The sequence below is a fragment of the Carassius gibelio genome, chromosome B20, assembly GCF_023724105.1.
Source record: "Carassius gibelio isolate Cgi1373 ecotype wild population from Czech Republic chromosome B20, carGib1.2-hapl.c, whole genome shotgun sequence".
NCBI lineage: Eukaryota > Metazoa > Chordata > Actinopteri > Cypriniformes > Cyprinidae > Carassius > Carassius gibelio.
The window spans coordinates 4,193,372-4,210,574 of NC_068415.1; the positions used below are offsets into that span (position 1 = coordinate 4,193,372).

General features: G+C 38.4%; 3 protein-coding genes and 1 pseudogene across 3 annotated transcripts; 3 read left to right on the plus strand and 1 right to left on the minus strand.

Annotated features, from left to right (window-relative positions):
- The first annotated feature begins 330 nt into the window (after positions 1-330).
- LOC127984459 (trace amine-associated receptor 1-like) lies at positions 331-1,344 on the plus strand. Its single transcript, XM_052587102.1, has one exon. The coding sequence runs from the start codon at positions 334-336 to the stop codon at positions 1,342-1,344; it is 1,011 nt and encodes a 336-aa protein (XP_052443062.1). The 5' UTR covers positions 331-333.
- Positions 1,345-7,602: 6,258 nt separating this feature from the next.
- On the plus strand, positions 7,603-8,616 carry LOC127984445 (trace amine-associated receptor 1-like). The gene has a single exon (XM_052587083.1). The coding sequence runs from the start codon at positions 7,606-7,608 to the stop codon at positions 8,614-8,616; it is 1,011 nt and encodes a 336-aa protein (XP_052443043.1). The 5' UTR covers positions 7,603-7,605.
- A 5,183-nt stretch (positions 8,617-13,799) lies between these two features.
- taar11 (trace amine-associated receptor 11) lies at positions 13,800-14,783 on the minus strand. Its single transcript, XM_052585704.1, has one exon. It carries the CDS (start codon positions 14,781-14,783, stop codon positions 13,800-13,802), a length of 984 nt encoding a protein of 327 aa, XP_052441664.1.
- Positions 14,784-16,208: 1,425 nt separating this feature from the next.
- On the plus strand, positions 16,209-16,997 carry LOC127983501 (trace amine-associated receptor 1-like; annotated as a pseudogene).
- Positions 16,998-17,203: the final 206 nt, after the last annotated feature.

The window sequence follows — 17,203 nt, forward strand, 5'->3', positions numbered from 1 at the left end:
CAGAACACTAGGTTTCCTGGGAAAACAAATGATGTGGGATTTGACAGGAGGGAGGTTGTTATGAAACTCTTATGCTATAAATTTGTGCTCTCTGCTACTTGAGGGAGCCTTGGTTCACTGTAGAAAGAAAGGTAAGAACACAGAGAAATTAGACATTATTAGACAAATGGGGTTTATTTAATTTTTATTATGCTTAATGAAGAACGCACTGAAAGACAGGGAGGAGCCGATGTTAAGTTTCGGTTGAATTCATTCAAGCTTTTAATATATAAAACTGACCATGTTTTAAGTTCACTCTCTTGTTTTAAACAGGGAAGCTCCAGAATTGTGTAAATGGATGGCCAAATCAACATCAGTCAAATAGCAATCTGGGAAAAGCCTTTTCTCTGTTATGAGTTTAATAACAAGTCTTGTCAGAAATTTGTCTATCCTTTGGAATCCCGGATATTACTCTACATCCTTTGTAGTGTCTCTTCAGTTGTCACCATCATAGGAAACCTGCTTGTGATCATAACAGTCGTTCATTTCAAGCAACTTCACACACCGACTAACTACCTCATCCTGTCTCTGGCCGTGGCCGATCTGCTTGTTGGAGGATTTGTGATGCCTCCCAGCATGCTGCGCTCTATTGAGACATGCTGGTATCTGGGAAATTTGTTCTGTAAGATACACAGCAGTCTTGATGTGACATTGTGCACTACATCAATTTTAAATCTTTGTATCATTTCTTTGGACAGATACTATGCCATATGTCACCCCTTTCAATATCACAATAAAATGACGTCACATACCACACTAATTATGATTATTATATGCTGGACTGTTTCAGCTGCTCTGGGGTTTGGCATGATCTTCATGGAGCTTAATATTCTTGGTGCTGAAGATTTTTACTATGAAAACATTAAATGTGATGGAAGATGTACACTGTTTCAGAGCAGAGAGGCAGCTACTGTGATGTCATTGTCCTGTTTTTACATTCCTGCTTTTGTCATGCTCTGCATATACCTGAAAATCTTATATGTAGCTAAAAGGCAGGTTCAGGCCATCCAGAGTGTGAATTCTGAATTAAAAAAAGAAGGAAAAGCCACTAAAACTTTAGCCATCATCATGGGGGTGTTCCTGGCCTTCTGGAGTCCTTTTTTTCTTTGTAATATTATTGACCCCTTCATCAGTTACTCTGTACCACCACTGCTGTTTGACTTGTTCTATTGGGTCGGATATTACAATTCCACCTGCAATCCCATAGTGTACGCCTTCTTTTACAGCTGGTTCAGGCATGCATTTAGAATTATTCTATCAAAAGCAATATTTCAGACTAATTCTTCAAGAACTGTATTAATGTAACAATAAAACAATGTACAGTATATGTACATAGAACTGTATATGCAAATGCGTTTCTTGATTTCTTGTTTTCTGATAGTATTTGTACATGTCATTTTTTAACTTAACCTTATATTAGTGGAAGATAAATTTGTGTTTTAAATGTATTGTGCTATAGATGCCTGTATATATGCCAAATGTAATTCAGGGCCCTTCTGAGTCAACCAGTGTTGATCTTTGCCCCTCTCATGGATCTTTATTAATTAAATGGCAATAAAGTTTAAGTGTGAAAAAGGCACAATCAGTGCTAGAATATCTCTCCTCTCCACAAACACACTTTCATTGCAACCATTCAAACATGCAGACAAGAGACAAAATAAAAAGAATTTGAACCTAAGATATAATTCTATGCAGTAGTGTAGCCAGAAAAGGGTGTGGGTGTGCATATGAAAATCGTGGTGTGCCACATTTATTGTCAGATTACTGTGCAAAATTATGGGATAGTATTTTTGTCACACTGCTTCAAAAAAAAAAAAGAGTATTCCAAAGATACCCGGATGGTCTACTATTTCATGTAAACATGGCAGCCGGGTGAGAAGCGGAGATGCGCCCTCAGCTTTAAAGTGTAAGAATTCAAATGTCTAACCCTAATTAAAGTTATATTTTATTTCGTTACACACATTGCACATGAACGTCAGAACCAGTCACCTCACAAACGACCTGCGTTTGGTTCTACGACGATGCAGCCCTGCTTCTTCACTCCTCAACTTGGTAGAAGAACACATTGTAAAATGTATTGTGAAAAAAAAAAAACGATGAGAAAAAAAGATGGGAATAGTAAATAACATTTTACTGGACATAAAGAATGAATGAAACTTTAACAGTTGTGGTGTGCATAACTAGGCAAACACGTTGTCGTTCACGTTGCATGACGTCATCGAAGTATGTCCCAGAACGTGCATACTCTTTTGCTACACACTCAAAAGTATGTACTTTTTCCTCACAAAAAAAGTACATACTTTTAGGTCGTAGTATAAGTAGGCGAATTGGGACTCTGCTGGGGTCACAGTCAGCTGCTGTTTTCTGATTGGTTGGCAGTCCGAACGTCAGAAGATATATTTAAACAAAAATAATTTAAAATGTATATTACATTTTAACATTTTTAGCATTATTGCACCGTATATTGGATTCTTATTTCTCTGCCCCTGAGAGTATGATTTAGAATGTTCAGTGGCGTCACAGAACTGCCAGATTCAAACAGCTTTAGCGCGTTGGCTGGCGCTGAGCCAGAGACGGACGCGCTCAGCGCTTGTCATATATCAGAATTAATATGCAGTGTTTTCAACCACATAATGTTTATTTTAGGTTTCATACGTTTAAATATACATAATCACTAGTAAAACAATACTTTGGTAGTTTGTAAAATACACACTGATGTCTATGGTAGCAGCAAAACTATCTTATTAAATGTAATTTGCCGACATGTTTAGTCATATATCAGACACACATAGCAGAACAATAAAGTTTACTCTATTCTTCGTCTAGTTTAACATTTCGGGAGAAACTGGGGAATTCGCTGTACGTTAAATCCGGCTGACTGGACTCTGAACTGCAGCTCTCATCTCGTTATAGATCAAGATAATTTATAAAGGTTTTTAAACGAAGAATCAGAATATCAGATAGTTGACATGGTAAGCAAGTTTTTGTATATATTTTAATAAAAAATTAAAAACTAAGTAAAACGAATACCGATACATCTGTTAGTGGCTGCGGTGTGCCACGTTGCAATCATGACGCGTCGCCATGGAAACAAGGGGTCAGTTAAAATATTTGTAACTTATGCGTGAAAGGGTTGATTTAAATATATATATATATATATATATATATATATATATATATATATATATATATATATATATATATATATATATATATATATACATAGTGCGAACTACGGGGGAGCTAGGGGGAGCTCGGCTCCCCTTAATAAGACATGGGCTCCCCTGAAAAAGAGAAATCTGAAATTTTGGGGGGTCTCAAAAAATACTGACAATGTGAATATTTTTAAGTGCAATTTCAGTTTTGTAATGTGATTATGATGGCAAAAATTAATGCATTCATGCATGACGGCGATTAAAACCTAATTAACTTCAATAAAGATTACAGAAGGTGTGGGGGCGCTGCGCTGCAAATTCCACATGTTAGTATGTCATACATTCGTAGAAAAAAATAAACGTTGGAGGCCATTTATCGTGCGCAAAGTCCTTCCATTATGCAGTTATAGCATCATAGCTAGGGCAAAAAGAAAACAAGGTAGTTCAATTAATTTTGGTTTTATTAAGAAATTGTGTAGTGATGACGCACGACTGATTCACCTGCTGCAAGCACTGGTAAACCTCAAGCCAAGCCCACTGTGAAAACGCATGAAGCTGAAGAAAAGTAATCTCTGGGATCCTAACCCCTCTTGCTTCGAGTCCTCTCTCGCGTTAAACTGGAACAGCCAGCAGTGGAGAGACTGGAAGAGCCAATATACATGGCTGTGTGTTAAGGATGGAAGCTTGGGGTGCATCACTTTGTAACGCGTTGTGTCAGGAGGGGGAAAAAATATGAGTAGCTCACAAAGTTATTAGGCCAGACAAAACTCACGGAGGCGATTGACATTTAACAACGACTCGCGTTTTATTTCTCCAATCGAACTCGGGCAATTGTCTGTCCCATGTTCCACCGTCCACAGCGTAACCAAACCAAAACAAACAAGATTAAAAAAAATGATTTCCAAACAGAGATTACCCGCATACATGGGGGATTCGAGTCGCGCGTGTATACATTATCATACAGAGTGCATACCGTTTTACAGGGAGCGCGCAGCTCTTAAAGGGGCCACATTTTTTCCCACTCGTTACAACTTGTAAGGACGCAAAAAACCTTCTTCTGTCTGAAAAGGTACCTGGCACGCACTTGTCTGAGGAGTGGATTAATGATTAACGCTCAGAACCAGTCGCGAAAAATTATATATAAATACAGGGACAGCATTGCACACAAGATGGCCATTGAAGTGGCATTGACTAAGCAAAAGGCGATTCTGCCAAATAAAGTAATTGAGGTGAATTCTAAATTAATGGAGGAGACCGCAACATCATTCAAGGCTGTCTTCCTGACCTATCAATTTGTGTTGATAAAGTATAATAGTGCATATTGTAGCTGTTAGGTATCTTTGTAAGTCATTATAAGTCCTTTTTGAAGCACTCGTGTCGATAATGTATAATAGTGCATACACTTGTAGCTGTTGTAAGTCCTTATTTGAGGCATGCGCATGTGCACGACCTCTACCCCCCCCCCCCCCCAAAAAAAAAGAAGTGGGCTCCCCCTAAGGACACGGTATAGTTCGAACACTGTATATATATATATATATATATATATATATATATATATATATATATATATATATATATATATTCTAAGTAAACAACAATAGCCCAAGTTTAGTAAAATTTTTATTGAGACTATAAAAAATAATTCTGCATCTATTTTTAGGTGTGCCAGCTGCCACCCTGGCACATCCTTGGCTACGCCACTGTAACTATGGATGAAAAGTTTAGAGCCCTACTGATGATTAAGTCTAGAGTGTGTCCAGTGTGGGCCCATGTACATGCTGAATCGACAGGTAAAAAAAGCCTCAAGTCAAAATATTCATTTATCACCAAGTAACTGTTTGACAAAAACTTACTGCTTCGATGTCCAGATCTGAATTTAAAAAAAATCTCAAACATGCTACGATCTGAAACAACCGAGTCGCGAACAGGCTCCGATCGTGCCGATCTGAATCAACCGAGTCGCGAACAGGCTCCGAAGTGCCAATCTGAATCGATCTGAATCAACCGAGTCGCGAACAGGCTCCGAAGTGCCGATCTGAATCAACCGAGTCGCGAACAGGCTCCGAAGTCCCGATCTGAATCAACCGAGTCGCGAACAGGCTCCGAAGTCCCGATCTGAATCAACCGAGTCGCGAAGAGGCTCCGAAGTGCCGATCTGAATCAACCGAGTCGCGAACATGCTCCGAAGTCCCGATCTGAATCAACCGAGTCGCGAACAGGCTCCGAAGAGCCGATCTGAATCAACCGAGTCGCGAACAGGCTCCGAAGTGCCGATCTGAATCAACAGAGTCGCGAACAAGCTCCGAAGTGCCGATCTGAATCAACCGAGTCGCGAACAAGCTCCGAAGTGCCGATCTGAATCAACCGAGTCGCGAACAGGCTCCGAAGTGCCGATCTGAATCAACAAAGTCGCAAACATGCTCCGAAGTCCCGATCTGAAACAACCGAGTCGCGAACAAGCTCCGAAGTGACGATCTGAATCAACCGAGTCGCGAACAGGCTCCGAAGTGCTGATCTGAATCAACCGAGTCGCGAAAAAAAAAAAAAAAAAAAAAATTCTAAACAGCAATAGCCCAAGTTTAGTAAAACATTTTTACTGAGACTATAAAAAATAATTCTGCTACGCCACTTATTCTAGGCAACTGTACTTTTTATTGTCATTTTTAAATTCAACTTGGCTGACAAGAGTGCTGAAGCATTACATCTACCTTTATCTTTTCAAGTGATCCAGGCATAGCCAGCAATACAATATATGCAGATACCTCAAAAAGAAATTTGATACGAGTTCATTCTTTGAGTTCAGCTTATGAAAAATGGGGGCAAAAAAAAGTGTTGCGTATATAATTTTGTACAGTGTAAGTTGTAACTGCTCTGCAGCCGAAAAGTGTTCACAGAATACTTTCACCAAGTTTTACAAGTTAACATGCTGTCCTTGGAGTCTCTAGGCACTCTGTGAATCTCTAGCCTCATTTGTTTTTTTTTCTAAGTTTTACCATACTTGCATTGAGCACAGTTTGCTACAGTATGTGCTGCTGACACTGTGAAAGGCTATTTACATCTTTATTTATGTGCAATTGCTACTTCCGTCTGTACATTTCATTGCTTATTATTTTGCTGTTCTGCACTGTGTTCAGTGCAGTCACTTCATTCATTCTGGGTGGATATGCAAATTAGTATGGTTAAGAGCAAGACATTGATTTGGATGCAATTGCCACTTTTTCCGCATTTATACTGCCAGTTACTGCCTTACTGTCAGTATTTGCATGTGATTTGCATAGATGAGCATCAACTGGCCAGTTTATTGAACTGGCGTTAGACTATAAGACTTCAGGATTTAGGGAAAAGGAGGAGGAGTTTTCCATAGCGATTCTTGCAATGTCTCGTTCCCGCTCTTAGGGAACCGACGTTAAGTTAGTAATCAGAGACGTTTTCTTCGTTTTCATCGGTTTACGTTAAGGCATAGGCCTAACCGAATTTTGATGTCATTTTGTGTGTATTTGTTCATCCAAGAACAAAAAAGCAAAAGAAAGGAAGATAACTCAATTCAGTATTTGCATGCTGTCTTCTCACATAGTGCTCAATAGTTCTGTGAACTACACAGAGCGTCTTATATGCTCACCTTGTGTCTTCTTCAGGCAGTCCTATTATTGAGTCCTGACGTGAATTTACATGAGAATGCAAGTTTTGGCGGTAATGCATAGATCGACATTGCATAAAAATGTGGAGAGTGCCTATTTATACTACAGGTATCAATATTTTACACGTGGCATCGATAGCCATTGCATCATTAGACATTTGATCGATGTCAATACTGATGGATCGTTACACCCCTAATATTAGTAGCATTAGTAGCTATTTGTCAATAGTTTACTTATATGTAGGCTAACACCAAACTTAATTGTAATTTATTTTCTCATTGTCACTAAAATATGTCTGAAATAAACATTTTAAAACGTAACATTGTGTTTATCTTGAATTATAATGAATGTAATGTTCTTTGTCGGAAGTTTTAGGTCAAGACACCCCTGTACCTCGTGCCAATGGTGTGCCTGGCAACTAGCCCCTATTTTTTTTTTTTTTTTTTTTACATGAAATGACACTGGTTGCTTTGGAAACACAAATGTTGTGTGATTTAACAGGGAGGTTGTTATGAAACTCATCTGCTATAAATGTGTGCTCTTTGCTCCATGAGGTGGTTCATTGTAGAAGGAAAGGTAAGAACAAGGATGAGAGTCTGTGACTGGAGTATTATACAAATTAAGATTAACCTGTTTGGTATGATCTATTGGGTTTTTAACATGTAATTTAGTCATAGAGATGCGTAAACATAGATGCACTATTTTTTATTTTTTTATAAATAACTGACTTTAATCTATTGTTTCAGACAGGGAAGCTCCGGGAAATTGTATAAATGGATGGCCAAATCAACATCAGTCAAAATGGAATCTGGGAAAAGCCTTTTCTCTGTTATGAGTTTAGTAACAGGTCTTGTCAAAGATTTATCTATCCGTTGGAAATCCGACTATTGCTCTACATCCTTTTTAGCATCTCTTTAATTATCACAATCATAGGAAACCTGCTTGTGATCATAACAGTCGTTCATTTCAAGCAGCTTCACACACCGACTAACTACCTCATCCTGTCTCTGGCCGTGGCCGATCTGCTTGTTGGAGGATTTGTGATGCCTCCCAGCATGCTGCGCTCTATTGAGACATGCTGGTATCTGGGAGATTTGTTCTGTAAAATACACAGCAGTCTTGATGTGACATTGTGCACCGCATCAATTTTAAACCTCTGTATCATATCTTTGGACAGATATTATGCCATATGTCACCCCTTTGAATATTACAGGAAAATGACATCAGTTGCCACACTAATTATGATTATTATCTGCTGGACAGTTTCAGCTGCTCTGGGGTTTGGCATGATGTTCTTGGAGCTTAATATTCTCGGCATTGAGGATTTTTATTATGAAAATGTTGACTGTGATGGAAGATGCTTGGTGTTTCAGAGCAAAGAGGCAGCTACTGTAATGTCATTGACCTGTTTTTACGTTCCTGCTTTTGTCATGCTCTGTGTGTACCTTAAGATCTTACACACAGCTCAACAGCAGGTTCAGGCCATCCAGAGTGTGAATTCTGAATTTAAAAAAGAAGGAAAAGCCACTAAGACATTAGCCATCATCATGGGGGTGTTTCTGACCTTCTGGATACCCTTTTTCATTTGCAATCTTATTGATCCTTTCATTGGTTACTCTGTACCACCACTGCTGTTTGACTTGTTCCTGTGGGTTGGCTATTATAATTCCACCTGCAATCCCATAGTGTATGCTTTCTTTTACAGCTGGTTCAGACATGCTTTCAGAGTCATTCTGTCTGGAAGAATATTTCAGATTAATTCTTCAAGAACAATGCTACTGTAAATGTGAAATCACAGTGCCAAATACCTTTAATGAAAAATACTGAAACATTCACCATGCACCATGTGTTCATGTTATGTGCTGGCTGTTATATTACTGTATTTTGATATCTGATTGCTGTTATTGTATTTTTCTTTGTGCCCAATTCTGCCTCAGCCACACAGAAGTAAAGTCCATGTTTCCAGATCATCGCTCGATCTAGAACTGACCCAGACAACAAAACTGATATAAAAAGTTTTAAATTGAATCTTTATTGACTTGTTTTTTTAGTCAAATTATCTATACTTGTAATAGTTTATCCTGAATAGAAGTAGGGTTTGGGAATATGGCAAAAAAATAATACAATCTTGATTTTCCCCAAAACATTTGACTGATTCTTGATTTTGAAAAATTGTTAACAATTCAGCTTGAAAATGTAACTACAACATGATTCAAGTAACTTTTCATTATTAACCCTTTAGTTACAGAAAATTATATTCTAAATGCACCATACAATAAGTTGTAATCATGATGTAAATGTTAATCAAATAATAAACGTTAATGAGGAAACATCAGACAGTTCGTTAAACTATTAAAATCTACACTCAGACTGAACTAATGAATTCAAAGAGTCTGAATGACACAGTTTAAGATCCAGCAATAACAATTCTGTTCATGATTTCCCCAATGACTCTTTCTTTCACCTCATATAACCTCCTCTGGAAGGAAGTTTAGGAGATGAGCTGTGACTGAGGGTCTGAGGGTCTGTTCCCTCTCTTTCCACATCAGTGCTCTGCTCATGTGACAGTGACAGGCTCGCAGAGTTCTGTGTTCTTTCACAGGACAGCAGGAAAGAGAAGTTACATTAAATAGCAGCAATCAAGCACCTGTGCTCAGCTGCGTGATCGGCCATCTCAAATGGCCCTGAAGCCATAGCAGTCAAGACTCCTGCATTATGTGCTCTGGCCTCTGAGAATGAACAAAAAGACTGGTGATTTAATTTAATTACCTACCAAAATAGTTAATGGTCCTGTAAAAGGATGTTTAAAAAATAGCTTAACAAAGATCACCCACTGTTAAAACCCAAGGTTATACCCGTTTCAAATACTTTCTGTCTGTCTATCTATTGGTAAACACTTTTATAGAATATTTAAAGTGTTTTCTATTTTATTATTTCTTATATACATTTTATTCCTTAATAACTGTTAATTACTGTCATGGCCAATATGCTGATTTTGTGCTCAAGAAACCTTTCTTATAATCACGCTTTCTAGTCACACTCGCCAGCAGAGAGGAGTGAGGAACAAGGAGACAAGGCGTAAACTAACACAATAGTCCTTTAATCCAAAATCCAAAGGATAACACTGGTCAGACAGGAACACAAATAGCACAAGGGTTGACGTACAATCTCAGACAAGGGAGAATAGCGCAGGCTAGAACTCAAATAGATAGTGATAATGAGGGGCTGAGGTGAGGAGGGTGAACTAATAATGAAACACACCTGGAAACAGTGAACAATCAAACACACAAGGAAAACTAGGTCACAGAGCACATGGGGAGCAAAAATACCACAATCTTGACATTATCACCCCCTATCTGAAGGCGCGTCCTTGTACCGTAGTAACAACAATAGGAAGGGGTGGATGGGAACTTGGGAAGCGGCACTGGAGGAGGACGTATACCTGGAAGGGGGCCGGCAGACAAAGACCTAGGAGGTGTTGAAGGAGGGAGGAGCCAGGGAGAAAACAGGAGGGACTTGGAGCAGGAGGAGCCAAGCAGGACCCAGGCCACAGCCATGATGGCGACCCCAGGTGGAGCCGATGGAGGGAAGAGCCATGGAGGGGAAATTGCCACCAACTCCAGGCAGCTGACCAACGGTGGCGGAGCAGACAGAGAGCCAATGAGTCAGGGGGCTGCAGAGGATCCAAGGGGCCAGAGTGGAGCTGAGGGCTCTGTGACCAAGGCAGAGGTGGAGATCTGGAGATCCGTGGTGGAGCCGGAGCGACTGAGGACCAAGGTGGAGCTGATTGTGACGTTATGAAATGACGAGAATACTTTTTGTATATGAAGAACACAAAAATAACGACTTCATTCAACAATTTACAATTTGTCTCCTAAGTGTCTTGCCACACCACTGTATTTTGGAGAATAACCGCTGAACGCAAACTGCGTATTGCGTATACTAAGAATACATTTTCTATGTGTATTTATGCTTTGATTTAAACAAAAAAAGCGCATCTGTGCAGCGTGGTAAATGCTGCTTACGTTCAGCAGATATTCTCCAAAATGGCACTACTGTGATGCAGAGACACAGAGGAGATGATTTGTTGAATAAAGTTATCTTTGTTTTCTTCTTGTACAAAAAGTATTTTTGTTGCTTCATAACGCTACGGTTGAACCACTGATGGCAGATGGACTATTTTGATGATGTCTTTCACACTTTTCTGCACCTTGACAGGGTTTTTACTTGGCAGTCAATGAGGCAGTTACAAGCCTCCCAGTTTTCATCCAAAATATCTTAAATCGTGTTTTGAAGACAAACAAAGCTTTTATGGGTTTGGAACGAAATGGGGGTAAGTGATTAATGTCAACATTAAAATTTTTGGGTGGAGTATTCATTTAAAGGACTGTTTTATAAATATATATTCTTATACAAAAATTATAATGATATAAATATGATGAATTCTTCTTGGAAGCTGAAAATCGAAGTAAATTAAAGGGGGGGGGGGGAGGTGAAATGCTCGTTTTCACTCAATATCCTGATAATCTTGAGTACCTATAGAGTAGTACTGTATCCTTCATAACTCCAAAAAGTCTTTAGTTTTATTATATTCATAAGAGAAAGATAGTCTGTACCGATTTTTCCTGGAAAAACACGACCGGCTGGAGGCGTGACATGTGGGCGGAGCTAAAGAATCACGAGCGCCAGTAGGCTTTTGCGTTGAGAGCATGTGGAAGCTGTGACATTACCGTGAGGGAAAAACCATCATCCAAAACAAACCATGGCTTACAGTCAGATTCAACCGTTTATTTATGATCCAGAATCCGATCCTGAGGCTGAAACTGAACGAGAGCAGCAGCAGCAACGACTTGCTCCGAGCGGGGCTCGAACCCGGGTCTCCGGCATGGGAGGCGGATGCACTAACAAGGAGGCAGAGATATTTTAAGCAATTTTGCTCACCGCCTGCGGTTCCAACACACGATCGTGACCCTTTTTCGTTGGGATTGCATTATCCTTAAGAAATAAACGATACGCAAATCCGTCGTCAAACTGGGCCTTGTTTGTAAAACAAGCATCTTCGAAATGCAGGGAACAAACACAAACACTTGCACAACTCCGTTGATTCTCTGTAAAAATAAACTCCATCCACTGGTCCCTTAATGCTGTTTTTTTTGGTAATCTGTGCAGGGTTGTCTTGCCCTGGCAACCAAAAACACACTCCTTTTGTGACATTTCGCGACGCTCTCGCTCTGATCAGTGAAGTCTGTTGTGCTCTCAGTGCTCTGCTATACGGGAGCGCGCACTCTTCCGGCAGAAGTGCCCTTAGGACCCATATAAGGAAATTCCGCTCCATCTAACGTCACACAGAGCCATACTCGAAAAAAACTTTCTGAAACTTGCTACAAACCGGAAGGAGTATTTTGGGAACAAAAATACTCCTTTAAACGTACAACTTAATTTTTGAACTTTGTCCATGTTTAGCATGGGAATCCAACTCCTTAACAGTGTAAAAAACTCAGTATGCATGAAATAGCATTTCACCCCCCCTTTAATTTTCATAAATTAGCATGATTCATACATGTGTATGATCAAATTGCCTGAGTTTTAAGAACGCAGTGGATGTGGAAAATTATAATGTAACAAGAGCTCATTCAAATACTGAGGTGCTAAACCATTCAGGGCCTTATAAGTAATAAGCAATATTTTAAAATCTATACAGTGTTTGATGGGGAGCCAGTGCAGCGATGACAGGACCGATCTAATATGGTCATACTTCCTGGTTCTAGTAGAAACTCTTGCTGCTGCATTTTGGACTAGCTGTAGTTTGTATACTAAGTGTGCAGAACAACCACCCAATAACCACCCAACTTTGAGTTCATAAATGCATGGATTAACATTTCTGCATTTGACATTGAGAGCATAGGCTGTGATTTAGATATATTTTTTAGATGGAAAAATGCAGTTTTACAAATGCTAGAAATGTGTCTTTCTAAGGAAAGATTGCTATCAAATAGCACACCTGGGTTCCTAACTGATGACGAAGAATTGACAGAGCAGCCATCAAGTCTTAGACAGTGTTCTAGGTTATTACAAGCAGAGTTTTTAGGTCCTATAATTAACACTTTTGTATTAGAATTTAGCAGTAAAAAAATTACTCGTCATCCCGTTTTTTATATCGACTATGCATTCCATTAGTTTTTCAAATTGGTGTGTTTCACCAGGCCGCAAAGAAATATACTGTAGAGCTGAGTATCATCAGCATAACAGTGAAAGACATCTCAGCAATATTGTAAGGGCTGTTTATGTCAGTTTATGTTGATTTATAAGATAATTCTTAACTTTAAAGTAATATTGTGATGTTTGCATTACGAATATTACTTATGATAGCAATATAATTTCTCTGATATCAAAGAAAATGTAAGAAAAAGTGCCTCATACATACCACAAATGGGTTTATAGCCAACATAATGAATGATTGGATAGGAGTGGGAGGATATTGTAAATCAAAAGGCCTCTATTGATCTTCAAGGAATAAAAAAAACACAGAATGTTTCATTTTATGTATGTCTGATTTGCTTGCCACAAATCATTAATGACACAGGTTTAATGCTCAAGAATTATTAAATTCCTTATATTCTTTATGTGCAGGAAGAAAGGCAGTGGGAACTTTATATCATTAAAGCACACAACAATTATTAAACATTACAGAAATGGAAACACATTTTATAACAGTGAATATAGTGTATACATGTTCTAAATATGATATAAATGTATTATAGTTTATTATAATTCATATGAATTATTATGACTATATTGTGGTTCTAAACTTTATGAACAAGCTTGACATACAATGAATATGACATGGATTTTTCTCACAGTACCTACTGAAACATTAAATGTGGCATTTTTATGGAAGATAAAATGTTTGACATTTCGAATATTTTTTTTTTTTTTTAAATTAAATGACACTTTTATAATAAGCCTGTTAGCACAATCTATATAGTTTTTCATATAAAAGTTTAGATTTTTCTCTGAACCAGCTGTGAAAGAAAGCATAAATCAAGGGGTTAAATAGTGCATTTAAATAAGCCACCCACATTAGCACCTCATATAACAGTGCTGGTATTGTATGGTTAACAATAGGATCTATGATGTTACACATAAAGTAAGGTGTCCAGCAAGACATAAAAACTCCAATGACAATAGCAAGCGTCTTAGTGGCTTTCATATCCTTTTTACTAACTGATGATGAGCATGTGGAGTAGTTATTAATAACACGAACATGTCTCAGTGCTATAACAAAAATCCTGCTGTAAATACTCACAATTATAAACATAGGGAGGAAGTAAAACACAATTGAATATGTCACTCCGATTTCTCTTCCATGCAATGCTAAACACCCTCCCTTGCAAGCAAAATGCAGCTCCTCTGTTCTTTTTCTTTCAATTTTCAACTCTGAGAATATGATGCCAAAGCCGAAAAAGGCAGAGAAGCACCAGCTGACCAGGATCATGAATACACTTACACGTGTGGTCATTCTGCTGTGATATTGGAGTGGTTGACAGACTGCATAGTATCGTTCAATTGAGATGAACGTGAGGTGCAAAACAGATGCATTACACAGCATAAAATCAGTGCCAGAGTGAAACTTGCAGAAAAAGTCTCCAAAGTACCAGCATGTCTCCAAAGAATGTATCATCCTCGGAGGCATAACAAAACTACCCAGGAGCAGGTCGGATACAGCCATTGAGACAATCAGGTAGTTGGTGGGTGTGTGGAGCTGCTGGAAAGAGATGATGGTGCAGATGACCCACAGGTTACCAAACACTATCAGTATGATGGTTATAGTAAAGAGCAGGTAGAGAGGAGCACGTAAAACAGGAGAATAGACTGTCTTTATGCATGAGTTGTTCAGGGATGCGAAACAGAGGCCGAAAGACTTTGCTATCCATGGTTGACTCAGATTCATCGCACAGGCACTTTAATACCTAGAATAAGAAAAATGCCTTGATTAGCCCTTTCCCCATATATTTTAGTTGGAAAATCAAAATATTATAAAGATAATACTGAAGACCCACTGAGACACGTATTTACATATTTTCAGTACATATCTCATATTTAATATATTTAACATCTACAGCATCTTACTTTTATAATGAGGTTAGTATTTGTTAAGCGAGTGTCGTAGTTGGTTTGTTTTTTTAATCTTACCGCAGTAAGTCTTCCTGTGTCCTCAGAAGATGTTTGAGCATTTGTATTTTGTAGCCTTTTGAATACTTTCACACAGAGAGTGTATTTTCCTGAGCCAATAAAAAAAGGGCCTCTTGTTATCATGTGATTACAAGGAAATCTTGATTGGCTTTCATGTCCCAAGATGTTTAAAGGGTAAACCCTATGTGTATCTAGTAGTCATTTTGGCTGGTTTGGTTGTCATGTTAGACACAAATTGTAGATAATGTAAATACTGTATTTTTCCATTGCTGGCAATTGAAAAGTTTTCTTCCAAGCAACACTGAGAGATATTTTGTATTATATTATAGTTGATGTTTTGCCAATGATTTCTGATTTGTGAAAGGCTCTTAAAAGCATATATATATATAGGCCTTGAGTTGAGGGTATGTCAAATGGAGAATCATGAAGCTAATTATTATTGTTTAATGAAGAATAGCCACAAAGGACAGATTAAAAACTGAACTAATTTTGCTGGCATGTGGTGACATTTGTACTGCATTTCCCATAATTCTCTGCAGCTGCATGATGTTCTTCAAGTAGAATGTTGCAAATATATTTAGAAATAAGTTAGATTGCAGCAAAATCATAATTTTTCATCAGAATGTTGTCTAATTTTAAAAGATATGCAGGAATGGAAACAGGAATGGAGCTTCTGTATTGATTTCTTAATGTACAGCTATTTGCTCTAGTTGTTGATGGCAAAGTCAAGGCTGCTGTTCTTAATGACTCATGGATACATATATGGACAGATTGATTGGACTTTGTCCCTTCAACTGTATTTAAAGCTGGTGGAATAAATTAATAGTGGTTTCATTTGCTGGCAGAACGGGGACAGACCACAGCTTTCTGTAGGAAGGGAGCATTTCTATTATGAGAAAAATTGTTGTTTTGAGAGACTAATATTTATAGTAGCTTCCTCCACTGGAATTCCTTAAATGGAACATTTTGGAAAATTAATTTCCCTCTTGGGAAGAAGTCTGTTTTTATGGAATGCTGCTTAATTTAAACTGCAGCTTTATTTATAGCTGTTTTACAATTAGATGGTACAAAGTAAGCAGAAATACAACCAGCAGCTATCATTTTTCAAAGGGCGATTTGTTTTTACGAGTATCTGCTACAGCGTCATCATCCGATTGAGGTTAATGGACTATTAAGTACTAAAATGTATCTCTGTTACGAAGCTTTCAATGGATCCTGTGGGGAGGATATACGGCCGTACGGTGTCCCCAATCCGATGCTCATCGCCATGATGTTGACAACCATTGTGACCATCATTGGGAATTTACTGGTCAACATCTTGATTGGACATTTCAAGCAACTGCACACACAGACAAACCAGCTGATTTTGTCTCTCGCCATGTGTGACTTTCTCTTCAGGCTGTTTGTCATGCCGTTGAGCGCAATCTGTTCCATGCAAGGCTGTTGGAATGGACATTTCTTATGTAATTTACACACTTCCATTTACATTACACTTAAATTTTCCACCTTGTCAGCGTGTCTGCTGAACGCTGTTGTGCCGAGTGCAGACCATTAACGTATCATTATCACTTTGGTTTTCCAATGGTGCTGTTAATGATCTCTATCTTCTACATTCCTGGCCTTATCATTATTGGCATCTATTCTATTTTCTAAATGGTCGCCCCAAAACCAAGTGAGATCTATAAGTCTTCAGCTGAGGCAGGTGAGAAGAGTTGATCCACCAGAAGGTGTGCAATAACAGACACAGAAAGCTACGATAACGATTGCTATCATGGTCGGAGTTTTCTTGGTTTGCTGGACTCCTTTTTTCCTCTGTAACATCATGAATCCTTTTATTGGCTACACAACACCCCCAATGCTGATTGATGTCAATTCCACCTTAATTCAGAAAGGCTGTGAGGATTATAGTAACTGGGAAAACATTTCAAATATTTCAATAGCAGCAGAAAACAGACTTCTAACCAAGGCCTAATTCAGAAAAACATAGCATACTACCCTTACTCTGAATTAGTCAGACCAATTGCTTTACAAATGATTAAGCTGCTGGTCAAAACTGTGCAAATGCAACCTAAACTCAGCTCAAAGTTACATTAAATATGAAGTGCCTGTATGTGTTTTTATAATAATTTGTGGGCTTGTTTTGTCAGTGTTATTGGTGGCTTGATTAATGAGGCCAAT